At 49.6% G+C, this 27,266-nt stretch overlaps 2 protein-coding genes across 2 annotated transcripts in view; both read right to left on the bottom strand.

The window, feature by feature from the left end:
- Positions 1–21: 21 nt before the first annotated feature.
- Positions 22–6,809, bottom strand: KIAA0040. Its single transcript, XM_080349234.1, has 2 exons — positions 6,784–6,809; positions 22–749 (listed from the first exon to the last, which is right to left on the bottom strand). The coding sequence occupies exon 2, from the start codon at positions 637–639 to the stop codon at positions 307–309; it is 333 nt and encodes a 110-aa protein (XP_080205360.1). The 5' UTR covers positions 640–749; positions 6,784–6,809; the 3' UTR covers positions 22–306.
- A 13,036-nt stretch (positions 6,810–19,845) lies between these two features.
- Positions 19,846–27,266, bottom strand: part of TNR (tenascin R) — a gene marked incomplete at both ends in the record, with an annotated part of 29,947 nt that continues 22,526 nt past the window's right edge. The window contains 5 exons of the mRNA XM_080348727.1: positions 19,846–19,965; positions 20,428–20,591; positions 22,181–22,342; positions 23,140–23,236; positions 24,598–24,749. Coding sequence (XP_080204853.1) covers positions 19,846–19,965; positions 20,428–20,591; positions 22,181–22,342; positions 23,140–23,236; positions 24,598–24,749 — 695 coding nt within the window. The remainder of the gene's footprint in view (positions 19,966–20,427; positions 20,592–22,180; positions 22,343–23,139; positions 23,237–24,597; positions 24,750–27,266) is intronic.

The following is a 27,266-nucleotide window of genomic DNA, read 5'->3' as shown; positions in this document are numbered from 1 at the left end:
GCTCGTGGCAGGAGGTATGTATAGCACGGTGGCAGGTCACCCGTGTGTGCTCAGCAAGGCACACCTGTCCTTTGCAGGGGTTTCTGCCCTTGGAGACGCTCTCATGGTGGGAGAGAAGGGTCTTGCATAAACCTATGCCCAACTGCTTTGCTCTCTGCTGACCCTTCAACACGCTGGTTACTCACTGGGCTCACCCTCTTTGGAAAGTCACCATAAAGTGGCAGCAGCTCTGGCATCTCCTCATGGTGCACAGCTGAAAGGACTGGTGGTATCCCTGAGGGGAGAGCCTGAACACCCCCCTGGCTGCTAGATGGCCAAAGAGGGTCTCTTGTCCAGCAAGAGCAGCTTGGGCTGAGCAGAGATCCACAGGTCCTCTTCATCCTTCTTCTTCTTCTTCTTTTTCTTCTTGTTCCTCTCGGCGTGCAGCTGCCCATTGCTGCTGGTGGCACCTTTCTTGCTGTGTTCTCCCCTCCGTCTGCAGAAGCAGCAGTGGCAGCAGATGAAAATGAATGCAATGAGGACAACAAAAGGCAGACCCATCAGCACAACCAAGCAGACAGTGTTGAAGACGCCTTCCTCATGCTTGGTACGGATAAGCTCCAAGATGGAATTAAAGAAAGAGCTGATCTTTTGCTCCATGTCAGTTCCTGGGCAGGCTGTCTGTGCTGCTCCCTCTACTTGAAGGCCCCTTGGGATACGTTCAGCTCGTGTCAGCAATAGTGGGCTCCACAAGTGTCCCAGGATGGTGCCTGCGGAGACAAATAACCACACGGATCAGGTACCTGCTCCCTCAGCAGTTTTCTCCACAGAGCTGCCAGCACAGCCAAAGCCTCAGCAGGGTAAGAAGTCTGATGCCTTGGAGGGGTTTGGGGTCACAGGGGCTGGGTTGTGTTGCCAGCCACATCCCTTTGGGTGTCCCTATCTGAGAAACACAGCCTCCCCGCCTCTCCTGGAGTCCATTCTCAGTGGTGGGGACGGGCAAGGAGAGCTTTGGGCATCCCTACGTGCCTTGGCATCTGGCTGAGCACAAATCCTGCTGCCCCTAGACATACATCTCAACCCTTGCTTGGCAGCCACAGCATGGAGCTCTTATTAGCCCTTTGTAGGGCTTATTTTTTAGTAGGGGAAACACTGTCTGCAGGAGGAGGTTTCCTGTCTACGAAGGGACTTGCTTGGTCCAGGCAAGGGACCACTGCAGTGAGCAGTACTGCTGCCATTGGAGCTGGGATCCAATGTGCCACAGGTCTCTCCTTACCCTTGGTTCACTCTGGGACAGGGTGTCTGGTTTGGACAGACCGTTTCTCATGGTCCATAGTCTGGGACAGGCGGCTGAGCACTGGTGTGTCTGTCCCAGGCATTGTGCTGAGTTCTGGTCCTGCTGCTCTGACACCCTGGACACCACTGGCAGGTCTGGGGTGGGGGCCACGGCTAAATCAGCTGGATTTTTGATGGGGACTGGGATCAGTGGGACTCGCAGGGGGTGGTCAGGCACCCATGGGCCCCTCCATGCACCCAGGGCTGGCAGCAAAGGTGACAGTGGGGGGAGGACAAGGGTTGGCTGGGGATGGAGGAGCCTCCGCTGTGCCTCACCTGGGAATTGCTCCAAGGGCTGGGTAGGGCTGAGGAGCATTTCTGCAGCCTGACGTAAGCTTTTCCTCTCCCTCGGGGAGGGAGAGGTGCTGCTGAGCGGCAAGACTCCCAGGGAAGCCCTTCTGCAGGGGCAGGGACCTGCTGCCTCTGCTCGTGGCTTTCTGCCTCTCCTGGGGCCAGGCAAAGCTCCCAGGGCTTTTAAGCAGGGGAGGGGGCTTTATGCCGTGAGTTTGCAGTTTTGGCTCAACATGAGGGTCACCAAATTATGGGTTGTGCAGGCAAAGAGTCAGCAGGAGCAATATCAGACTCTAATAACATATTTCACCTTCGCTCAGCGTTTTATATCAGTGTCTTTGCCAGCCTTTGGGATTCAATCCCCGCAGCCCCTTGAGGGAAAGCTGAAATCCCCATGTGCACAGGAGGGGAAACTGAGGCATGGTAAAAGGAAAACAAATGCTTCCACATAACAAAAACCTAAGAGGTATAGTCTGGCCGCCAAAGGTGTCCCAGAGGGGTTGCTCCACTTGTCCCCTGTGACCACCGACTCCTTGGCTCTCCTGCTGGCAGCTCTCATAGAGCCCAGGGGCCTTGAGGGAGGGTGGGAAGGGGAGCCAGGCTGGTTTTGGTTAAAGCCTCCTTGTCTGTAATGCTACTGTTCCTTGCTTTGAATTCCATTTATTGATGTTGCAGCACCTGCTAAGGGATCCTCTCTTGTACTGAGTGGTTTGGGACGCTCCAGTTCACCCAGCCAGCACCACTGTGCATCCTCCCGCCTCTCTTTGCAATTAACATCCTACCTCCTAACAAACAACAAAGCTACCAGCCTCACCCAAAAACGAAACGGAGTCCCACCCAACCCTAACCATAGCCCTCGCGCTGCTACTGAGGCGGGAGCCCCCGAAAAGGCGGCTTACAAGGGAAAACCTGCTTTTGGAAACACCATCCAGGGACCTACAAACCTGTGCGGGGGCTTGTTTCACCAGCTGGCCTGGCCACTGGCTTTCAGACCAAATTGCCAGGATCCCAGGGGCTCAATCCTTCAGTGCAGATGCTGAGCTCTCAATCCGGGACTTCACAAGTGCTCAGGTATTAAAAAAGAAGAGGTTTGTCCTCCGTGCCTGTCACAGAAACAGACTGACCACTACAAATGTGTTCTTTTGATGTGCACGAGAGCGTAGCTGAGCTGGCCACAATTAGCTGTGGTTTTTATGAACGTGTGCGTGGGAAGTGTGATGAAAATGGACATATGAATTTCTGTGGGTGCCTTTCTGAAAAACTTTCAATTGAGATGTAACGAATGAAACGCAGCACTCTGGGAGGTGATTTTGGCTTTTTGCAGCTAATATTTCATTGCTGGATTTTTGTCCGGTCTACTGCATCTTCCAGTTTCTGCTTGCTAGAAGGAGAACTAAATATATATATGTACACACACACACATATATATATGTATATATACACATATGGTGGGAGTTTTTTGGAGGTAGACAAGGAGGATAGTGGGGATGCCAGACATGCACCCAGAAGGGGAGGAATGATGCTGCAAGAGGCAAAAGAGCTTTTCCACCCCACTTCTGCTGCCAAGCACCTTTTTTGCTGCTCCTTGCATTGCCTCATTCTCTTACTCTGCAGAGGACAGTGGTATAACCGCCATCCCCACCCGAGAAATCATGGGCTACCACAGAGTCTGAAATGCCATCTGTCCCCTTCCCACCCCATGCCCAGAGCTAGTGGTGAGTGTTACAGACCTGGTTTTGCTCCCAGAGGAGATAAGCCCAGGCCCCCTTTGTGCTGGTCTCTGCTATCTGCTGCCCACAGGCATCACATGCAAAGGGCAAGGGGGAAAGCAGTGAGAGCCGCGTCTTAAAACTGCGCATTGTCCTGACCTTCAGCCTTGCCGAGGCATTTTTTTGGGACAGCTGTAATAAAGGTTAAACTGCAACACAAATAAACAGAGTGGCTCTTCCTCAGCCTGAATCATCTGCGTGAAGCAGGTTTGCCATTTATCCATAAATATCCTGACAGCTCATTATCCAGGCAGGAACACTGGACGCCTACGATACACTTCACTCCAAAAAAGAAGTAAAAAAAACCAAAACACAACCTCAAAACAACTGCCTTAATTTCAGACAAAACAGGATGTACAATTTTAATCCTGCGCTGAGCTGCTTTATATTTATTGCCTCTAAACTTCTGGGGAGGGAAGGAGGGCTGGAACTTCCTTTTAAATTGGTAATTAATTGTTTGCACAAAAAAAAAAAAAAAGAAAACGAAAAAAATCAGAGCCCTTTGAAATGTTTCAACTTTAAACTGGAGCTGAATGTGCTGCAGAGGCCCTTGGGGCTTGTTCCTGGGAAGTACCCAGCTCGGAGGGACCTTCTTGGTGCTGCTGTGGCCACCAGGCAAAGGGTGGCTTATGGATGAGATGTTTGGCCATGAAGTGGTGGGTCTGTCCCCGAGCCCAGCTGGGGATGTGCAAGCCCAGAGCAGCAGGGATGCGGCCGAGCATCCCTCGCAAGGGGAAGGCAGCGGTACCTGCCACTGCCCTGGGCAAGCAGCGCCGAAATTCCAGGGCCACCTTTCAGCAGGGCCAAGCAGCTTGTTTTCAAATGCCGTTTCTTTTTGGTGCGTGCATCGCCTTTTGTTTTGTAGATGAAGGGATGTCTGTGTGCTAAATAAAGGGTTTCTTCAGTTTAGTATGAAAAAGAAAGGGGAGGGAAAAGTAGACAAACTGGTGGCCTTTAAGCCGGCAGCTCCAAGGGCAGAGGGGCTACCCGAGGCCACCCATTGACAGCTGAAAAGCCTGAAATTTAGCTGCATTTAGGGAAAAGCCAGGCTGTCGCCCAATTTGGTGCGACAGCAACATCCCCCCTGAGGGAGGGGACAAACGGGGAGAGCTGCGCCGGGGTCCACCATGGGTTTGAACTATGTGCCCAATGCAGGTGGAGCTGCAGCTGGGAGGTTGGCTTGTTTTTTTGGGACAAGAGATGAGACCAAAAAACAGGGCCAGGGAGGCGCTGGGAGACAGGGCAGCATCTCAGGGAGGGCTGCTAAGCGCCCTGCTAAATGAGCTCTTTGTTTTTGGGTAGCCAGTGCTGGCAACATGTCAGGGGAAAGCTGACATGGTAATTTGTTTGGGAAATCCTGTAGCCAAGGATGGATTACAGCTCTGCACGGCTTGTGTAAGTTTTAATTGAAGTTGGGTGTCCAACATGAGATTCTTTAATGCACGTTTGCTCCAAAGGAGCTGGTTTTTTTTCAAGGGTGGGGAGCATCTGCCACTCCTCTGGAGTTACGGGTGGCCATGGGTGGAAAACAAGCTCCTTTAGAGGGCCAGCATGGGATGGCATCACAAACCATTGGCGGACACGGCTTGCCTGGCTGAGCTGGAGGGGTAAAGGCTGCCAGCCTGAGCATGGGGAAATGAAAACAGAGGGGTTGCCTTGGCAATGCTGGCTTGCCCACATCCTGTGCTCTGCTGAGCAACCACAGCGGCCGGCGATGGAGGTAGATTTCACAGAAAAGTTGCAGTTCGCTGGAAACGGGGGGCAAAGGGCTAGAAACTGCTATGCAGGGTCACCGTAGCAGAGGGGAAAGAGCTGGAGATGTTTTAATACCTGGTTTTGCAAGTCCTTTAGTTTCAACCCTCAACAGGCTCTTATGTCTATGTGAAATCCTCTCTAGCCTAACGAAGCTCAACTGCCTCCTCTCAGCTGACAAGCAGCCTGGCTCAGGTGGGAGCAGGGCTGCTCTAAGGTGCTTTTTCCTATATCCACATTGAGAGCAGAGGCAGAGCTGGAGGACAGCTGACCTACAGCCCATGACCTGTGGGGTTTGGCCCCCAGTACTTGTAGGTTATGTGAACTCCCCCGTGCTGGGTGTCCAGCAGCAACTCAGGACTTGCAGAGGTGACGTGAAAGCGTCTGACTGGCATCCACCCCCATTTCATTAAAGTGGATGAGACCTCACTTTTGGTGAGACCTCACTTCATGCAATTGACGCTAAGTGGTACAAAACAGGAATCACAATATTAAACTTGACCATTTTCCTTCTGTTATTGGCTTTATACCCACTTCCCACTGGCAGTGACAGCTATGGGTCCAGCAAGGAGAGGCTAACTCTACCCTCAGAGCCTGCGAGCTCCCCGATACAAACAGCAGACACAGCTACGCACACCAGTGACATCTATTTTCCCGTTTGCACCTGCAGACTTAAAGGAAAACTGGATGAAACCTGATACTGAGCGTAAGCAGTTTCCTTAGCTGGGATTGCACGTTAGTGGTTTGGAAATGATGATTAATAAAGAGTTTTGCCGCCGGTCTCGCGGAACTCGCAGCGGGCTCCAGCGATCTTCCTCAAACATTAAAAAACAAACACTAGCAGCCGCCACCCAGCAAACAAAACCAACTAAAGCTTCATCTTATTCCCGCCACCATCAAACCTTCCAGCCAGAAGCCACGCGTAGATGCTTTCATCCCCTGAAGGGAGCGATTTGGAAAACTACTGATATGAATGTCGGATAAGAGGGTTAAAGTGAAACTATTTTGCAAGCTGCTGCCTGGAGCCCGCTCCGCCATCGCCGTCTGCACGCACGCAGCTGCCATCGGCCCCGGATCGCTGCGACTCCTGCCCAAAAGACTAGTTTTGCGTTCAGAAAAGCACCGCTGTCATCCCTCACAGCATCGGGACCCCTGCATCCCAGTCTCCTCTAAATCACGGTACAGGCAGCCTCCCCAGCCCACTTGTGACCCTCCCTGGGGTGAAGCTCAGACGTTTTTGGTTATAGGAGGCTCATGGGGCTGCAGATCCACCTCCAGGTGACAAGTAACAGAAAAATTTCTTGGCTCAGCCTTACTTTTAGCTTTTGTGCCCCAAACCCCGTGGTGCTGGGCAGGCCGCCTTCTGACAAATGTCCCCCCGCCCCGACAGCTGGTTGCTCCTCATCGCCACTTCTCAAGTGCCACTGTCCCCACCCGGCTCTGCCAGCATCTGCCTGTGCCACCGGTCCCACCACCCCGGAGCCCACCTCACCGCGGCAGGCAGCACATCATGTAGCCTTAAATAAGAGAAAAAGCCCTGGGTTTGGATAACACCAAGGATAACGCCCAGGTAAGGCGATGCCCGGCGGCTGCGGGGAGCGGCTCCCCCCGGCACCCCCTTCCCGGGGACCCCCCCGTCCCCGCCGCCAAAACCTACCTCCGTGTTCGCGACTCGTCCGCCCGCCCGGCCCGGCCGAGGCTCCCGGCGGCCGGAAGAAACGGGCCGCCCCATCCCGCCCGCCTCCGCCCCCGGCCCGGCCCCACCTGGGGCTCCCCCCGCCCCTTTGCACCACCCCAAAACTGTGCAGGGAGGGGGGAAAGGAAAGGGGAGGACCCCGGTGCTTCGCCTGCCTCGGGCGCCCGGGAAGGGCTGGCAAAGCCGGAGTTGTTTAGTCTGGGCAGGAGGCATCGGGGGGAGGTACAAACCCGCGCCTGAAACATGCCAAAAGTTGCTGGGAAGAGAGAAAGAACAAAGTGTTTTCTGCCGGGAGGGAGGCCCGGGCTTTGCTGCAGCAGAGATTTCCCCAGAATCTTTTTTTTAGCGGTGGGAGTGTGCAGGGTGGCAATGCTGGGTTTGGGAGGCTTTTAACGGACGGTGCAGACCTCCAGCTCCTGAAAAGCAGCGCCAGGGCTGCCACCCTGCACCCCGTCACCACCCCGGGCACACGTGCTGTCCCCGGAAAGGACGGGGGCTGACCTAGCATCCCCACAGGAGCGGGCACCCCGGGGACAGCACCCGGCAGCAGGATGGGTGCTCTGCACCCTCTGAGATCATAAATGGTGTGTCAACTCGAGGAAAGCCCAGGTTGTGCAAGGTTTTGGCATTTTCAAAATTTGATTTCAGTTCAGTTTGGGTTGCCGCCCCAATTTTCACTTGCTGCTTTCTCTCCTTGTTTCTTTTTTTATCACCTTGTGAGGGATATCTAGGAATCAGTGGATCCTGATTGCTTTCCATGCTGGGGTTGAGTGGTCAATATTGCAACATTGATAGCCAGGTAAGCTGTGACTAGAAAAACATTTTGCTGGAATTTTTCTGGCCAGTTTAAATCCTTTTGGGTTGCAAAACAGAACCACAGAATGGTTGGGGTTGGAGGGGATCTCTGGAGATCCCCTGCTTGCTCTCTGCTTGCTGGTGCCCCTCAAGCTGAGGAATTAATTAAACCTGGACTAGACAAGCTTCTGTCACATCATGGGATATAAGTCTGAGCCCAGGCCTGGGACCAGCTAGAAAGCAGATCCCACCTCCAGCCCACCTGCAAAAACAGGTTGACCTAGAGCGGATTGCACAGGAATGCGTCCAGGCGGGTTTTGAATGTCTACAGAGAACGTGACACTTGACCCCCTCACCTTCTTTTGTGCTGCAGAGCCATCTTCATGCTCCAGCTTTGCTTTCTCACTTCAGCCTTGGTGCTGACTTGTTGGACTGCTGTGACCGTGAGCAGAGCTGTGGTCGGAATATGAGGAAAAGGAGACAGAGAGGATGGATGGATGGATGGATGGATGGATGGATGGATGGAAGCGAGCTGCCTGCCAGCCCCTGCTGCCTCCGCTGCCCTCCCTCTGCGGCATTCATCCTAGCACTGGGGCCATAGGGGTGAGACACCCCAAGAAACGCATGTTGCAGGCTATAGCTTGTACTCAGGGCCTCTTGGTAGCGTTGGTGAGGTGTTGATGCGCTGTGAGAAGTACCAAACCTTTTTTACCTAAAGATTTGCTGCTTGTTAACACCATGAAAATTGTCCTTGGTTTTATGCTATGGGATGGAGATCCCTGGGTTTTGCACCATGTGTGTGGCTCATTCCATCCCATTTTGCTCTGTCCCGGCTTGCCCCTACACTGAGCTGCAGCAGTCCCCTCATTTGTAGGTAACAAACTCCCTCATCACCGTACAGAAACACTCTTCCTGGGGCACATAGGAGAAGCCACCCGGATGCTGGCAGTCACCCATGGGACACTCACCCACTCTACAGCACCAGATAGTGTAATGTCACCTTTGAAACTACCCTTAATGGGACTATTATTAGAGGTCCCTAAGGCTGAGCGTGGCTGGATGTGTCAGGCTTGGGGGTGCTTGGCCCTGGGGTCAAGGGGGCTGCAAGTTCTCGGCATCCCCGGCAGTGCTGCCAACTGTGGTGACCGGGAGATTTGCTTTGTTCCTTGGGCAAACAGCTTTGTTGGGGCTCAGCACTTTCTTGTCACTAATTTAATTTTGCAGGGGCCTTGCTGAGGGAGGAGCTGCTGATCTGGGCACCTTCCCCAGCTTTTCGGGGGCCCCTCTGAGCATGGTGCTTTGGCACCTGCTTGGCTTCAGGCGTAAGCATCATGATGAAGTGGTGGAGTTGGTGGGCACTGATAATGCCTGATCTCAGCATTTAAACTTCTTGTGATGCTACCTGTAAAGGAGAGTCTTGATGCCATTGAGTGTAGCAATACCACTAAACCAAGTTTGGAAGCGTTGGACAGACTTAAAGAAAGTTAGAATTAATGCAAGAACATACAAATATAATCAGCCAGACCTTGGCTATGTCTAGCCGAGCATTTTCTTCCTCGTAGTTGTCCACAGCAGATGCTTTGAAAGAATATAAATGCCGCTTGATGCTTAACCCTGTGGATGTCACCTGCAGTGAGGAATTCCACAGCTCCTTCACATGTCGTGTGGAAAAAAGTCCATTTTAGAAGGAGGTGGTAGTTAGGAGGGTAGTTTTGTTTGGCATACAGTGTATCAGGCTCTAAGGAATTACGCTTTGTTTTTCAAAAGCTTTAATGGGTGAGAGGAAGCCGTGACTCAGCCGCAGATGAATCACTGCTGCTCCAGATTACAAGGCTCTCTGCTTGCTGGTGCCCCTCAAGCTGAGGAATCAATTAAACCTGGACTAGACAAGCTCCTGTCACATCACGGGATATAAGTCTGAGCCCAGGCCTGGGACCAGCTAGAAAGCAGATCCCACCTCCAGCCCCTGTTTTCCATCTGCTTTCCCAGACTTCTTCTTTCCATGTGAGATCAAAGCCCTTCCCATGCCAAAAAGCCCTCCCGGTAACTTCCATTTCCTCCAAGGTTCCCTCAGCCCCTAATTTTATTTGGAAAACACTACAAATTTTACACTGAAAATAGAAACACTGTCTTGTTTTATTGGATTCAGCTGATTTATTTACCAGTTTGCCCCATTACGCAGCTAGGAGCTTTACTCATGCCTTAATAACACCCAGCTGGTGCCCAGGGCTGGTATATTTGGGTTTTTCCCTCATCATGGTGGAGTGGGAGGAGATGTGAAATGGCTGTAGACATGATCACACCTTTTTCCTTGGCTGCTTATTCTGCCCTCTAGTTGCGATTTCTGTTTGCAGAGTCTAGCCTGGCTTAAAGTAAGCAATGGAAAACTCTGCTCCCGGAGAAACATTCCTCTCATTTTTCCCCCATGCTTCTGCCTTTTCCCCTCCCTCTCCCCCTCCCACAAAAAAAGCCTGTAGTTTAAACACCAAAAATAAAGCATGCCTCGTTGTGAGCTGGATAAAAATAGCAGCCCTTGGTATTTACTTTAGCAGCAGCAATGGGTTTTCCGGCTTTGGAGGAAAAAGAGGAGGTAGGAGGAGATGGTGACGGTGACCCTTGTGGGGTGCAGGACAAACACTGAGCTCGTGTTTTTGGGGTTGGCAGGCTCTGTGGCAGCTGCTTTTTCCCCTGTTCTCCCTTGTTTGGTGTCTGCCCTGCTCTGTCCCCTCTGGGAAGGGGGCAGCCCTGGGGTTGGGTTGTGCTCAGGTGTCGCCGTCCCACCTGTGTCCCATCTTGGTGTTGATGAGCTGGTTTGGAGCTGCCTGCAAGTGCCTGGGGCTGAGTCCTGCATGGGCAGTGATGGGACAAAGGCTGTTCTTAGGAGAAATGTCCCAAAACTGGTGAGTTTTTTTGGGGTGCCTCTTCCCTGCCCATCACTTGGGGGGCTTTGGGTGCAGCTGGGCTTGCTGGGGTGGGTCTGGGTCTGCTGGAGCATCCTTCCTTGGTGCTTAGCGGAAAGGAAGAGAGGTGGAGAGTGAGATGGGTTCCTTGGATGCATCCTCAAGTCCTTTTTGGTATTTGCGTTGAGCAAAGATGGGGTACGAGGCCCTGAATGTGTTTGGGGAGGAGAGAGGGTGTGTCTTGCTGCTCAGTGTGCATTTTGGTATGTGCCATGGGGTTTGGCAGGAAAGCAAGCCTCAGAGGTATGGCTTTTGGTTATTTTAGAGCTGATGATTGTTTTGTGTGTGAGCTCTCAGGAGCTCCTTCCTGAGGAAATCCTACGGGCAGTGCTGGTGGGGGGCGAGGGGGAGAGGAGATGTGCTGGGAGGTGCAAAAAGTGCATTGTGGTGCCTCCCCACTTAGGAACAGCTCAGGGATCAGTTGTATGAAGGCCAAGGAATGAAAATCCATTGGTGAACAGGGCTGCTTCTTCCCTTGGCGTGGCAATGGGGTCACTGGTAGCGTCTTGCTGGCTGGATTTGTGGGAGATGTGAACAGGCAGAGGAGTGAGTGACACTCAAGCATGGTCCTGGTGTCCCCAAGGGCCAGCATGTACCCCAGGAGTGGGAAGCAGTGGCTTGTACCTCCTCCCAGAGAAGCCATTCCTGGGGGTTTCCCTGCCGGGTGGGTGTTGGATCTGGCTTGCTAAAATTGATTTTTAGGTAAAAAATCTAGTTGTGCCAACTGTCCCCTCTGGTGCAGTCCTTTTTTCGGCTCAGCCCCATTAGCAGCAATCAGTGGCCATCCCTCAGTGCCAGCTTCCCCAGAGCCCAGCCAAGGGGGTAGCAAGATCTATTACCCTTTCTTTAATGATAAGCATCTGCTAAATTATTATTATTATTTTTAATGTTTTTACTATCCCTTTCCCTTCATGAGCCAGTTCCACAGGGGAAGCCGCTCCTGGTGAGCTGATGTCCCTCCGCCTGGGATCATGTGAGGATTTTTGGCTGGTGGCACCAGAGCAGTTGGCTCCAGGTTGTCCTGCTGGGATGTTTTGTGCTGTCCTTGGGGCTTAGCTCCTGCCTGGGGCTGGTGACTATTTGACCCTTGTGGTTCATAGTTCAAAGTCTTCCTCCTCCTCATCTCATTTGCTAACAGGCAGTCTGTGGGGAGGATGCAGCTGGGTGGTGGGGTCTCACCCATCCCCAGGGAGGGAACTGAGAGCAAAATGCAAATTGTGGTGAGTGAAAGAGCAAAAACATGTCAAAGGCCTTTCTCCTGGGGTTGTTTTGCAAGGGAGAGCAAGTTCCTTTATTTGGAGGGGGTGAAGTCTCCCTTGGGCAGGGGTGAGAGGTGGCCTTGGGTCACGTCTGAGGAACCGATACAAGATGGTGAAGGGGCAGGTGCCGGCTGTTTTTGTCATGACTTGAGTGCAGCGGGGAATGTGGGGCTGATGGAGGGACAGAGCCTGTCCCCAGGAGCAGGGGGATGCCAGCTGCCGGTGCTGCTCCTCCTGCCCTGTCCCCTTGCTATTCCTCTCCCAGCTGCCCATTTCTAATACTTTCTGAAATTCTGTGAGAGAGGATTTCCCACTTCATCCTCCACTTCTTTCACTTTTTGGGAGGATTTTTCTTACAAACATTTGCGGACCCACTTCCTTCAAACCCCTCTTGTCACAATGTCACTAAACACAGGGGACAGCGTGGTGACAAGGGGCCGTTGTGGTGAACAGAGGCGGCTTGTGTTCCCACCAGCATCCTGGTATGCCCTGCTGCACCGTCTGTCAGCCGGGACAGGGAGATAACCTGGGTGGGAGCAGGAGGTTTAGCCACACAGCTGGGAATAATTGCACTTATACTATGTATAGTGTGAGCTATACGGGGGGCTTTGCGTCACCAGTGTCCCAACTGACAGCAGAAAGCAATCCGAAATACAGGGAGGGAGAGAAGTGCCACTGTGTTAAAGTCCCCAGTCACAGTTAGGATCTTGCCTCAAGTATAATGTATATAATATGGTGGTGGGGTTTTTTTTGGGGGGGTGTGTGCATGTGGGGAAAATTGCTGAAACAAGTTGGAAGCAGAAAAATTGCTGCACGTTGAGGCCGTGGCTGTAGCGCAGGGAACGGGGAATAAGCCTACGGGCTGCTATTCACAGCACTCCTCATCCCAGAGAGGAGGGAAAAATCAATGAAATTTAAAAGCCTTGCATTTAAATTTGATGAAAAGAGAGAGCTTTTTTTATGCTCTATATAATTAAGCTTTAGAGCTTGTAGCCACAGGAGCTAAAAACATAAAAATGGAGAAGAAGGTTTCAAAGGGATGATGAGCACATCCAGGCTTAGGAGGGGGAATTAAACCCCAAGAATGTTAAAGATGCTGCTGTAAAAATCCCATTGTAGGAGTCATAAAGCAGCTGTGAACTCACAGGATGAGGATGCCCCTTCATTGAGCTGCTCCAGCCTTGCTCCTGCAGGTGTTGCACCTTCTCCTGTGGTGCTGCTTGCTCCTGGGCATTTCCCTTGTGACTTTTTTCTGGTTGAGATTGCCGGGGGTGTTGCTGGGAATACATCGCTCAAGCTCCAGGCTTTGGATGGTGGCCACACACCCTTGCTGTGAGGACCTTTGTATGCCCTCCCAATGTTTGTTGGTGGAGCAAAGTTCCCAAGCATCGCTCATGCAAGAAGGGGACTTTGGCAAGAGGGCTGTGATGAAATATCTCTGTACAAAGTGCGGACTGGGGGGGTCGGGGGTGGGATGCTCTGCAGTGGCTGGAAGTGCCCTGAGCATGTCTGCCTGCAGCGTGGCCGTGCTGCTACTCGAAGCCTGGGCTGCTCGGCTAGGTGGAAATGGAGATACCAGCACATGTGATACTGCAGGACCATGTCTAGAGTATACCGATGGCATTGAGCTGCGCAAGAGCAGAGGGAGCCTATGCACTGAGGGTGGTGGGCACTTGTGATGGGGCAGAAGCTCCCCAAGCTTTGATGTGGTGTGGCAAAACGCCTCCCTGGCTTAAGTTAAAGCTTGAGGCATTTAGGAAGGGGCCTGGGCCCCTTCTCATTCCACCTGAAGCATAGAGCTGGGCCATGGGTCTGATTTTGGAGATGGGTTATGATCCAGAGGGATGCTGTGGTACCATGTGCACCTGCCTTTCTGAGTACCAACCTCCAAGTGGTGTGTGCCCGTCTCTTGTGTCTGGTTATTGCGACAGAGTCTGTGTTTCCTCCAAGTGAGATTTTTTGGGGGTGTTGTGCAGGGATTTGGGGTCCTGAGGTCCCTGCTTGACCACAGACATGCTGAATGGGGTGTACAGTGAAGGGCACTGCCCTTCTCTAAGGGATCATAAATGACACGCACCATATTGGGTCAATGGCTTGGCCAAGCTGTGCAAGACTGGGATGCCAAATACCAGCACAGGCAACCCCCCACCTCCATCCCAAACCCACCTCCATCCCAAACCCACCTCCATCCCGAGCCCATCTTTAGCCCTGGGCTCCTCTGTGTGCAAGGGAGACCTCTGGGCTTGCCTGCAGGGTCTTCCATGGCATTTACTCCTTTCAAACATGAAAAAGGTCATTTAATCCAGCCAGTTGGGTTTATCAGACTTCAGGCTTGGCTTCTTGCTGTGCCAGTGGCTGAGGCAGGAGAACAGGAGGACCCTGGTGCTCACAACTTCCTTTTTTTTTTTCTTTTTTTTCCTTTTTCACTCAAATCAGAGCAAGAAAGAGAAGTGGAGAAGTTGCTGCAAAGCAAATTCCCCTGTTTTGTCTCTCTGAAATTAAATTTAGAAAATATTGAAGCGGTCTGGCAGAAGAGCTGCTTTCGGGCTTTCTCATCCTGTCTGCTACGTGTCAAACATGAGAACTTAAGATGAGGAGGTCTAAATAAAGTGTGCGTGTGAAATGAGAGGAGAATTTCAAAATCCTCTGAAATTCATACTTGTCCTGGGCATTTTTGCTAAACTGATTTTTTTGTTTGTTTGTTTAGTTTGGAGTTTTTTTGTTGGTTTTCTAGTGAAAGCATGTTCTGCTGGAAATAGCCTTGCAATTTGATTTCCAGTGGAGTTTCCTTTGTACTGGGAACAGATTGCTGTCTGAATTGGGAGAACAGCTTTAACTGAAGACTTTGGGGTTGTTTTGCTCCACTCCCGAGCATTTACACTGTGGCTTCTCTTTCTCTGGCTGGAAGCTGAAGAGCTGAGGGCCTCTCTAGTGAGGAGGGACCTTGGGAGCTTCTGGTCTGACCTGCTCCACAAAGCACCCCTGGGGTGGGACCAGGTTTCTCGGGGCTTTCTCCAGCCTGATCTTGAACACCTCCAAGGATGGAGATGGCATCACCAACCGATGCTGAGCTGCCCCTAGAATTTCTTCCCTCTGTATTTTTTTATCCCATTGCATGTGCTTTGTCTCTCAGCTGTTCTGTTCCCCCCACTTGGTGGACTCAGACTCAGGACCCAGCTCCCGCCCTGCTCCCAGACACGCACACGGCTCGCTCCTTCGGTATCTTTTATTAATGTATAGAAAATGCATTAAAAAAAGGAACTATACATAGCCTAAGAGCGGTCAGGACTAAAAATACTAGTTAACAATGGTTAACAAGCGTCGATCCCATTCTCTGAGCTACGTTTTCATTACAGGATGGGGAGGGTTGTTTAATATATTATTTATTTATATTATTATTTCTTTTATTTATGCATTTATTTGCTTTTATCTTCCCCCTCATTTGGTTGGGTTAATTTGTGTTTGAGTTCATCAGAACCTGTCCAAGGGATTTTGTTGCCTGTGTTCTTCCTTTTTATTTATGGTTTTAATTTTTGGGGTTTTTTTTGAAGTAATAAACACAATTCCAGGGTAACACCTGTAGACAGGGGGCTGCTTGTTTCTTTGTTTAGGTCTTTGTGTCAGCATCCTTCTGAGAAACCACTGACACCTGGAGGGGTGTGGGCTGGGTACTGAGGCGGGTCTGGGCATCTGCATCTCCCCAGGAAAGAGGTCTTTCCTCCCCCTAATCCCAAACCTTTTCCCTTGAAGGGACAAGGAGCTGCCACCACTGTAAGGAAGGGGAAAGGTGACCCTGGAAGGTACCGGTGGTCCCCAAGGGGCTCAGTTGGGTTTGGCTATCCTGGGGTGCTTGGTTGGCAGAAACAGGGATGGGCTTCCCACTTGGCTCTGGGACAGAGCCCTTTGTTAGTGAGTATAAGCATGAATTAAAGGGTTTTTTTTTGGGTGAGAGCTCTTTGCTGGCAGTGTCTGTAAGGTCAAGTTTTGTAGGTGTGTAGTCACCCTGGAGTGCAATGGTGGGGACATACCCGGGGAGCGGCTCTGGGTCTGGATGAAGGGGATGTGCTGGCATGCAGGCAATGTGCTGGGTGGATATTTTGGCTCCTACTGTACTTTGGAAAGTAACTCTAAGCCTGTGGCAGGCACAGGGCCACCCAAGTGTGGAGACACCACTGCCCTTTCTGTAGTGCTGGGAACAAAGGTGGCCAAAGCTGTGTTTTCCATACCCCAACACTTCACCTGGGGTCAGCATCACTTTGGGAAGGAGGCAGGAGGTTGGAACAAAGGTGCATTTAGGCTGGTACTGCACTTTGAGATGCTGATCATAAAGTAATGTGAAGATAAGGAATAGAAGCAAAGTTTTCTCCCCAACCTACGTGTAGATGTTCTTCCAGCATCCTGCTGCCAAAACCCTTTGTGGAGGGCCTGGCTTCTCTCCTTCTCCACATTATTAGTTTATAAATGCCGTCTTAAGGATCACTTTCCTAAAAGCAGTTTTTCCTTTCAGGACTTTTTTTTGTTTGGTTGTTTTTGGTTGTGTTTTAGTGCAGTGTGTGGTGTGCTTGGAGGTCTGGCAGGAATGGAAACAGAGGGAAATCAAAACTGGGCAAGAAATGAGAAAGTCCGTTGTTATTTCCTATCAGGATTTGGGCTTTAGAAATAAGAGGTGGGTTTGAAAGGCAGAGAGGGTCCTGAGCACACGTGGTGCTCTGCTGGGTGAAGGACCACCAGTACCTTGCTTGATGTTCTGGGAGTTGACATCTTGTGTCGAATGGTGTGGTTCGGGTAACAGCTTCAGGTTCCTTATTTAGGCTCTGAGACAAACCTGGGCTGTATGAGCTGGGTGGCAGAGAAGCCACCAGAGCCCAGCGATGAATCAGGTGCTGGAGCCAAGGTCTGTCGCAATGTGCACCATGCAGGATCTAGGTTGGGTTTGTGGGAGTCTCAGGCCTGTTGCCAGGAGTTCATTCAGTCTCATGCTTGCTGATGGGGAACAAGGCCAAATTTGGTCCAGTTGGAGAATGAATTCAGAAAAAGGGCTTGGACAACCAGGGGTGGAGGCTAGAGGGCAGTTGTACTTCATCACCTGGCCATCCTGTTGCATCGATGTTAAGCACAAATTTACTTGAAACCGCTGGCAGGAGCTTTGCCCCCCCCTCCCCAAATTTATTGGGCAATGATGAAAAATATATTTCTGGAAAATTTTATCTTGGATGTGAACAATATGAACAAGGGACAATGGCCCAAATGACTGGGTTGTCATTGTTGATTGTGCGTCTAGGCTTGGGCTAGGTTATCACCAAGAGAACAAAACCACCACATGTAGATGTCTTTCCTTTAAAAGATTTTTAGCAACTGTGTTTCACCAGGGTAAAGGAAATGCAACGCTGTGGTGTACCCTGTGTGAGATCAAGGACCAGCACTGGTCTATAATGGCACTGGAAGGTCACATGTTATCTCCAAGGGTGTCCTTCAGACTCAACAATGTAGTTGTGTCAACCAAGTCCTCTCATCCCAGATATAGGACTTATAAAAGGGATGACAGGTATAAGCGGGGGGGAGAGATACGTGTCAGTAAATCTATTTAGAGAATAATCAGCCTTTTTTGAGGATCTTCTTTTGAACTTCCTGGAAAAGCACAGTGTGTTTTGATTTTCTGTTTGACTTGTACTTTTGGAAAGAGAAGTTTCTTGCCTTCCACTTGATTGGAAATGATGAGCTCCTGTGTTTTTGCTGTTGCCTCTTCCTTTCACCTGGGTAGATAAGCAAACAGCACCATCTGAGACAGGTGATGAATGACATCCATTGTCAAGTCTTTGCTCCTCATTATAATCACTGCACTATAGTGCTTTTGCTAGGACACTTCTTGCCTATAAACTTGTGGTGATGTTGGGAAAAATATTACTTTGGTCTACTAGGAGGTTCTTAGGTTTTAATCAGTTCTATATGTTGTTTCTTGTTGGCTTTTGGAACCTAAACCAGGGCAGGCTTCTCAGGAGGTGTGACATGCTGCCATCTGTGGCACTGGCCATGTCCTGCAAGAGATCCCATCATCTGCAGCCTGTTCCTGCATCACTGACCTGTTCCTCAACTGGTTGACTTGTCTGATTTGATGGTGATAGGAAGTAAGAAGAGATGCCTCAGTTACATATGAGATGTTGCTGAGCTACAGCATCCTTCCTCCGGATTGGACTGCAGCTTGTAAGCTGACCACTTGAAGGGCTGGACCTTGTAGCTAATCCTGACCTTGGGGTTATGATTTAGTGTGCCAGTACATGGCATGGACAAGGAAGCAATGCTTAATGCCCTTGTTCAGCTATGCAGCCATTGTGAGTAACGTCAGAAAATCCAGGAGCATGATCACAAAAGAGACACTGGCCTGAATTATAAGCTACTGCAAAGATGCCTTTATGTTGCCATCTGGAAGATCTTTCTTGAGACAAAGCAGCTTCAGTGTGATAAAATCAAAAAACAGTGTTTAGCATTTGTAATGTTCCCTTGGCTGCCAACCTAGCGATGAGCTGCATTGTCCTTGAATGTGGGGACAAGTCCCTTCTCCGAGACCAGGCCAGTGACAATGCCCAGCATTGATCAGAGCCCTTGGCAGAGGGTGACTCCAGCGTGGTGGTCATTTGGGCTATGTGGAGGTGGTGTCAATGACAACAGGGTGCAGCCAGAGATATCTGAAGGGTCCATCATCCTTAAGATGGGAGAAGTTAAGAATGGGAAGACCAACTCATCTTTTCTTCCAAAGGTCTTGAAGTGCTCCAAAATCTGAATGGACTAAACCTTCCTTCCAGGAGAGGAAATGGTTGATTTCCTATTAGAGAGATGGTGATACCAAGGCACTGAGATCTGTGTCCCTCTTGTGATGGTGGCGAAGAGGGATGGTGTACAAGAAGGAAAGGGATAGGCATTTCTCAGCTTGCACTTATCTTCCCTTGGCTGTGTTGTCTTCCTTCACCATGTCTGTGGAGGTCCCTGAACGACAACACCTGGGCTCTGCCTGCTGCTGGTTTGAGGCTGGGCTGTGGTTGCGTGATAGCTCTTCTGGTTGCTGGGCCTTCTCTGAGACTCTTCGGTTTGCGACCAATGACCTCAGTGAGAGACAGTGCAGTGGCGTGTAGAAATAGCAGAGGAAACAGGCCCTGGACTTTAAGACAGCAAATAGTGATTTTTTTGTTTGTTTGTTTGTTTTTCTCCCAAGTTCTTCAATTTGCCTCCTTTCTTCTCCATCAGGCTCTGCATCACCCAAACAGATGTCATGCACCTGAAGTGGGATGAGGTCAGCTCGGAGGAGTGGATGATGCAGGCTGGGGCTGGTGGAGCAGCTTTTGTTCCCCCGCACCCCATGCACACGAGGATGACTTTGGCTGTGGTGGTGCCAACATGTGAGCTGTGGGCTCTCTAGGGTTTGCCTACATACGCAGATACTTGCAAAGCCCTCCTGTGAAAACTGGGGATGGGATGACCAGGTCAGGAGAGATGAACATCTGCCTGCTGGAAGAGCTGCTGTCTCCAGGATGGCATGGAGCTTGGTTCCTCCCTGCCAGGAGGTGACAGGGCGAGGACAGGTGTCCCTGGCTGTGACTGGGGTAGAAAGGGTCACACCAAGGTCTCTGTGGGGAATGTTTCTGCCATGAGCCGTGTGACAAATGTTTCTAACAGAGTTTGATGGGGGTTTCTAACAGAGTTTGATGGCGATTTCTAAGTCTTTTAAAAATATATCAAAAATCTGTCTGTCTCTCTCTCTTTCTTCTCATGTTAAGGGCCAGGGTATTGGGGTAGGGAGACTGGAAATTTGGTATTTCTCTGGGACAGGTGCAAAGCAATGAGGTTTTTTCCATTCCAACGGCTTTTGCTTGTGCCGCGGTTCCCTCCAGCACTCATGAGGGGCAGGTTGCTATCTCGAACGAGTAGTAATTTTTTTTTCCCCTTTTTGTATTATAAAATACAAACAAATGACAGAAAAGGTCAGGTGGTGGGAGGCAGGAGGGGGTTCAGCTGGCTCAGAACTGTAGGGACCGTCGCTTCCTCCCAGAGATGTTACGGTGGTTGTAGGGTCGCATCTTCATTTCCACAAACGGGATGGAGAACTCGTGGCCTTTCCAATGGTACCAGTTAATCCCCTGGCAGGAGGAAGAGAAAAGGCACAGGGTAAAGAAATATCCCAACATGAAACTGGAGTGGGAGAGGAAGGAAACAGGCTTGACCACTGTAGGGAAGAACTTGCTACAGCAAGAGCATGAAACTCTTGCCATGGCTTGATGGGTTTTTCCCACTGCTCAAAGACTCCTGATCAAATTTCATGTGTGTGTATATATATATATATATATATATATATATATATTTAATGTAATGTAGAAAGATGCTGCAGTAAATGACCATGTCAGCCAGTGTGAGACATGATGCACCAGCCTAAATGGTTTGAAGGTGATTCCTTTTCCTCCAGCTTCTGTTGGGTCACACCAGTGGTGCTGCTGACTCTGGTGCACCAACCACGCAGCCCCAGCCCTAGCTCGGGCTTGCTGCGTGCTTGGTGACACTGCTAGAAGAAGTGCTGAAGGCTTTCAACCCAGCTCTGCTCTTACCTGACTGTGCCGGGACTCTCCGTACTTGCCATTGAGGTTGGTGCGGTGGCAGTTCTTGTACCACCAAGCCCCTTTGTAGGACATGGCGCAGTTGGTCACAGCGACATCATTGTCCCTGTCCTTGGTGGAGAAGGGGCGGCCCTGGTGATAGGTGAGGGAGTCCCCTGCAGAAAGAGATGCTGTTAGAGGGGGTGAATCCCAAGTCATCTGGTCTTGTCACAAGGAAACTGGGATATTCTGGTATATGTGGTAGCCTGTCAATCAACAGCTCAAGCAACTGAAGGTCTGGGAATAACATTAACTGGAATTGCTCACATCTGGTTCATCTGAGGTTCTCTGCTGTTGGTTTAGGATCAGTACAAACCACAGAAAAACTTAGAGCCTGCTTGGGTTTGGCAGATAAAATGCTTTAGAGTTTTGCATCTGAATTTTAGTGTTCCAGAAAGGAATTATGTCCTAGATTTGGATGTATCTGATTTTCTAAAGCCTGGCTCTGCTATGTAACGTCAGGAAGCTTTCAGCCTCCTTGCCTCCTGTTAGCCAAAGGGGATTTCTCCCAGAGGAGGCCAAACCTTTGCTTCTTGAACCAAGATGCTTGACATTCTTTTCTCCCTTTAAATAAGGGGAAGAACCTTTTGGAAGGTGCATGATGTTTTATTCCACCAAACACACCAACCTCATCTCCCCTCTTTACTAAGGAACAGAAGAGTTGCTTTTAGGTGAAAGAAGAGCCAGAGTGAAATATGGTCATTATTACAAATAGATTATATACTTAGAGGAGACATTCTTAATATGTTCCTTGGTGGTCCCTAAGAAAATACAATATGGACCCATGCTGGCTGTGTGCAGTCCAGCGACCAAGAGGCTTGTGAGAAAACCTCTTGGTGATGGAGCATTTTGCGAGTCTTGGCTCTGTTTGCTCAAGGTGGGGCAGAAGTTCCTTGGTTGGACAACTAGAAGAAGAGCTTGCATGGGGACAGGGAGGGAATTGTGTCTGCAGCACTGTTATTGGTATTTTTGGCAATAGATTGGGTGCCTTGTGCCCTGGGACTTAAGGTCAGAGCAAGTGCTCTGTTGCTTGCAAACAAGATCCCTGTGGCTTCTGTTCCAGTGGCAAGTACCAGATGTTGTACAGGCAAATTCCTGCATCTTAGATATGGTGTGGGATTCCTCACTAAGTATGTGGTGGCGAAGTTTTGCCTGGATCATGACAGCTTGCACTGGGCATGTCTATCCCAGCTAAAGGGGCTGCAGCTGTATACCTCTCCCCCTTCTTGGGGAAGAGACCTCCTGTACCCTCCCTCTATCACCCATTAACCCCTGTTTTCTTGGGGCCAAAGCCTAGTGCTGCTGCATCAACTGAGCAAACAGGTGTGACAGTGTCCTTGCAAAACCAGCCAGTGTTTGGCCTCTGTGTGAGGAACCGATACAGAGGATTTCAGCTTTTTCCATTGCTGTGAGAGGGCAATAAATACATCCTCCGGTTATTGCGGAGTGAGAGGACACCTCTGACAATTGACCTGGTTATTTGAACAGCGAATGCCTCTGATATTAAATATCTAATCCCCAATGGAAAATTCCCTGTGTCCTTAGTGGGATTTAGCAGCCTGGTTTATGTGATGGATTGCGAGAAGGCAGAAAGGGCTATGGGTTTGCATCCAGAAAAGTACGCTTTGATATTGGGGTTTCCTTCACAGTGTCAGATCCACCAGTCCCAGGATTTGCCTACTACTTGCTAGCACTGAGGTTGTACCTGAAGTGCCGTTGTAGTCCCCGATTCGCAGCTTGTACAAGCTCCGGGCGTCACCGATGGAGAACTTGTCATAGTAGGCATATGCTGCTTCCTGACCGTCCCTCATGTCTATTCGCAACTCGTAGCGCCCTTGGGATGTGATCTTGTGGATATTGTCCAAGCCTGGTGAGGCAAGCAACAAGACACCTGGTCAGACACGGTTTCTGGTCTGCTCCATGAGCCAACAAAAAAAACTCTGGGCAAATAAAATGGCTGTGGGGGATGAGGGTGAGGAGATCAATCAGAGAGCAGCAGCAATTCTAGTTAAGTCATTGTCTCTCCTGGCACTGGTGGGATCTGAGCTCTCTGTCCCCACTCAAGCTCCATCTCCATGTGGCTATGAGAGGTGGGTTCAAGGCCAGGGTTCAGCTTTCTCCATGCTGCTGAGGCTCAGGGTGTTCAGCTGTGGAGCTCCAGTGTTTCTCATGTTGCTGTTAAGTTCCTGTATGAGCCAGCGCGTTTGTGCTGCAGGGCTGGCCTCGGCTCATGTCCAGGTTTTGCGGGGGCACACTCCTCTTCAGAGTTGTGCTGGGTCTCCCACTCACCAATTTCCTACTTTGTTTGGGCAACTGGTTTGGCCAAGGCCAAGGAAGGTCTATGCCACCAATGGAACCTATAGTCATCCAAAGGAGAATGATGGGTTTTGGTCCATGAAAACCCACAGCGTACCCCCTTCTCTCCTAGAAGGAGCAAATTAAGGAGTTGTTGGCCTTCAGAATGTGTTTTTTCTGTGGTATGTCCCTGAATGACTTTCTAATGTGCAGTTCAAGGAATGAAAAACAGAAGGAAAACTGTCCAAGAGAGAGCATAGAGGAGTGGGCTGAAAGGCCAGGAGCCACCAGCTGGCATGGGCAAGCAGCATGGTGCATGAGGGGCTTGGGTTTGACGCATTAATGAACGAGAACTGGTGAACACCTTACCCAGCCAAAATTCGTCCTCCAAGTTTCCAAAGCCGATCCGATAATCTGCCCATTTCCGGAAGAAATCGGTCAGCCCATTCTGCCGCCTCTGGAAGACCTGTTGCGGGGGAAGATTGGGGACAAAATCAGTGTGCCTTTGGGGCACACAAAATACATAGCACCTTTCAGGGAAGAAAATTGCAATGCCCATCTAGTTAGTGTTCAGGGCAGCCATGCAATTAATTCCTGTGCGGATGGAGGAACTGAAGAGATGTTATGTGATGTCCAAGGCAAATTAATATTATAATGGGAAGTAATCAGCCTTTGAGCTTTCTGCTCTACCCAATGTGTGGTGCCTCTGGTTTTCTAGCATGTGCTTCTGCTTTTGGCTGACTCTCTCTGTGGTATCCAAGGGGATGCTCTGAGACAGAGTGAGATGGAGGGAAATCACTAGGTTAAAATAACATCCATGCTAGAAATCAGCACCTGAGGAAGCCCTTTTTTTTGTTTTGTTTTGACTATACATCTAGTGGAGTTTTGCGTAATGCATGTAAGTAAGCGTTTGACACGGATAAAATCAAAGCACCAGAGCATTATTATTTACTTTAGTTGTCAGTCCATCTATGTCAAGACAAGCAGTGTTTGTGCAATTCAAAAGCCAAACAGGCATTTGCCTCTAAAATGCTCCCGTGTGGACTCAATCCGGGTGATGCCTGACACCCTCCTACTGCCGGCAGCGTGAATCATTCCCCATGAAAGCTATTGGCCATTAATTTCATTTCTAGAACAATAAATCAACTTCAGTCCCAGATTTTGCTCTCCAGAAGCACTGTAAGCATGTCAAATAAATCAAAGGGCTTTTCTCCAAGTGTAACTATTATTACTGGAGTGTGGGCCATTCCCTATGGCGTGGGAAATGAAGCGTGTGATATTCAGCCTGCTGTCGTTCCTGCACAGTGTAGTGCTTGGCTCTGCTGGTAGGATGAGGTTTGGTTACTTTGTGATGGGGACAACGTGTAGGACAAAAATGATCCGAGGGCTGGAACTGTTTTGCTATGAGAACAGGCTGCGAGAGTTGGGGTTGTTCAGCCCGGAGAAGAGAAGGTTCTGGGGAGACCTTATTGTGGCCTTTTCGTACTTAAACAGGGGCCAATAATAAAGATGGGGACAGACTTTTTAGCAGAGCCTGTTGTGATAGGGTGTGGGGTGATAGTTTTAAACTAAAAGACAGGAGATTCAGGCTAGACATGAGGAATAAATTTTTTACAGTGAGGGCGATGAAACGCTGTCCCAGGTTGCCCAGAGGGGTGGTGGATGCCCCATCGCTGGAGATATCCCAGGCCAGGCTGGACGGGGCTCTGAGCAACCTGAGCTGGTGAAGATGTCCCTGCTTGTGGCTGGGGTAGGACTGATGATCTTTGAAGGGCCCTTCCAAGCCAAACTGTTCTGTGATTCTATGAGAACCATGTGGCTACTCACAATCCAGCCGCCCCCGTCAGTGGTCATGTCACAGTACACCTGCACCCGCTGGCCAAGGTCCCCGTTGATGGAGATGGTGTAGACGCCGCTCAGTGTGTCTCCATTCATCAGGTGCTGGGCACAGTCCTGAGGGTTGGCAAAGACACGGCCACCTTCAAAAAAAAGAAATAAAATTAAAAAGGCATAATTTAAGCAGAGCGACACCCTTTCCGCATGCCTTGGGCCCCACTGGTTATGATACAGGAGAGGTCTAACTTGGCTTTTGCATCCTGAATTATTCTGCGAGGCAGTGGGATTTTATATCTGCCAACAACAGCACAGGATTTAATGGAAAAAAATGTGTGCATGTATTAATTAATCTCCCATACATTCTATATTGGAAAGGTACATGGTAGCATCACTTTGAATGACGAGGGATGTCACTTCTTGGATCATGTTTCTGCGCAGTGTCTGAAACCCTGGGGTTTAAGCTGTCACCGGTATATTTAGACAGCTGTGAAAATACCCAAACCTGTTCTCCTCTCAGGACTGCCAGCTCCAAACAACTTTTATGACTTTACAGACTCAGGATTCTGATCCATGGCCTTGGAAATGATGGTGGACTGACACCAGGCCGATTGTCACCTGCAAACTGAGCAGGAATTAGGCTGTGTGAGATGCTAGAGATGGGCAGCGTGGGCTGTGTGGCTGTGCTTCAGGTGTCCTCTAATGAAGAAACACCTCATTTGGTGGTCACAGTTTAAGAGATTCTTAACTACAAGACTGTAGCAGTATTGGGTTGTCAACTCTGGGTTCAATTTTTCTCATTTAACGCAAAAGGGGCATATAGATATTTTTCTTTGTTGTTGATGCGTACAGGTGATGGAGTAAATGAATGAAGAGATTGCAATGTGGATGTGGCTTTAGAGGGTATCTTGGTAATGCATTGAGAAGGCATGAAGAACATGTAGCATGCATCCCTCACAACTGCATGATACCCCACTGGGCCAGGGTACAAATGTCTATCTGTTGTTTCCCGTTTGGGTGTATTCTTCACCTTTGTGACCTGAAGATTTGGAGGTCATCACTTTGTCTAAATGTTAAAGAACCCCTATTTATTTCCCATCTCCATGGTCTGCAGTGCAAGGTTGTTTGCATTTTATAGTATCCAACAATAAATACTGCTTCAAAGGCAACCACTTCAGGCTCCCCTGAGCTCTGCGGAGATTGCTTGTTTCTTAATTTATATTCATATCTTTAAGAGCCAAGGAGACCTTGAAAGACATTTCAAACTGCTATAAATTATAAATACTGTATCTGTTTCTTCCTTTTGTCCCATCTGTATACAATTCTCCAAGAACCTTATGCAAACATAAAACAAAGAGGCCGAGCTATTAATATGTCAGAGGGAATGGAAGAACCCCGGGATGTGTACTGTGAGCAGAAGGAAGGAAAACAATTTGAATTGGAAGCAAAACAATTTAAATTAAGCCTGGGTTTTTGTTTGTTTGTTTTTGTCTTGTCTTTAAAGACAAGTCCTTGCTCTTTGCAGAGTGCCCTGATACACTGCCAGAGTGAACTGAAACCCAGACCCCAATTCTTTGCTGAGGGATGGATGCTGCCCATGGATCACATTGCCTTGATGTTTGTTCCTGGGTGCTTCTGTATCATCGATATAGGGGGTAAGTGGTGAGAAACTGGTTTCTTGCTGATGCTTATCTCCATCTTAAAAGCAAGTTAAACCTGTATTCGGATGCTGCCTCAGCTGCCAATGGTGTCTGTAACACTTCTGAGGTCTGACATTTGTGTTTAATGGAAATGGTGCTCTCCTTGCCTGATGCAAGTGTTTCTGTTGCTTTATCCCATCTGAGAAGCCACCCTTGTGCATTTCTGTCCCTGCCTCTCCAAGATTACATGCATTTTTCTATCACCTGTCTGAATTTCACTGGCTTTATGTGCCCACGTGAGAGGCAAGAATAGCAGGAAAGCCTGACCCGTAGATGCATTAGAGAAGAGTATTTTCTTGTTGACGTAAGTATTTTCTATTATTGCTTAAAAGCAGGTGAAGGGACCTTTGCATGTAGCCAGAATGGGGAAGTATATCCAGAGCAGATTCAAGGAAAACTCTCCTAATCGAACTGGCAGCGCAAATGGCAGGAATTTTGGTGAATATCATCTTCAGGCTTCTTAGTGCTTTTGAAGCCCAGGAGAAATGTAGTTGGATTCAACCCTGAACAAAATGCTCTGTCTGTTAAGTGCCCTGGCCTAGCAAGGCTTTTTGAAGAGGTTGAGGTATGAGACACTTTGCATTGATTTGAGTGTGAATGATTGCAGAGGGTGGAGGCAATGGTGACATTTTCATGCAAGCTTCATTCTTGCAAGCATAAGCACTCCATTTGTGAGGGGTGCAGTGGCTGTGGATGCGCACCCTTTGATTTGGATTTGTTGTCTTACGAGATTGTAACTTCTTTAGAATTAGAGAGGGAAGGAATAATGCAATTAGATAAAATCAGTGGAACCACACTTCTGTGGACATGCTGGCTCTGGTGTCTGGACTGCATTGATGGTGGTGCAGATCCACCTGCTTGATATTTCCAGGGCTGCTCCATCCCTGGAGACATCACAGGCCAGGCTGGATGGGTGAAGGTGCCCCTGCTCATGGCAGGATTTGAACTGGATGAGCTTGGAAG

This window comes from Nesoenas mayeri, assembly GCF_963082525.1.
Source record: "Nesoenas mayeri genome assembly, chromosome: 8".
NCBI lineage: Eukaryota > Metazoa > Chordata > Aves > Columbiformes > Columbidae > Nesoenas > Nesoenas mayeri.
The sequence above is the reverse complement of the archived record's forward strand: the minus strand, read 5'-3'. Positions and strand labels throughout refer to the sequence as shown.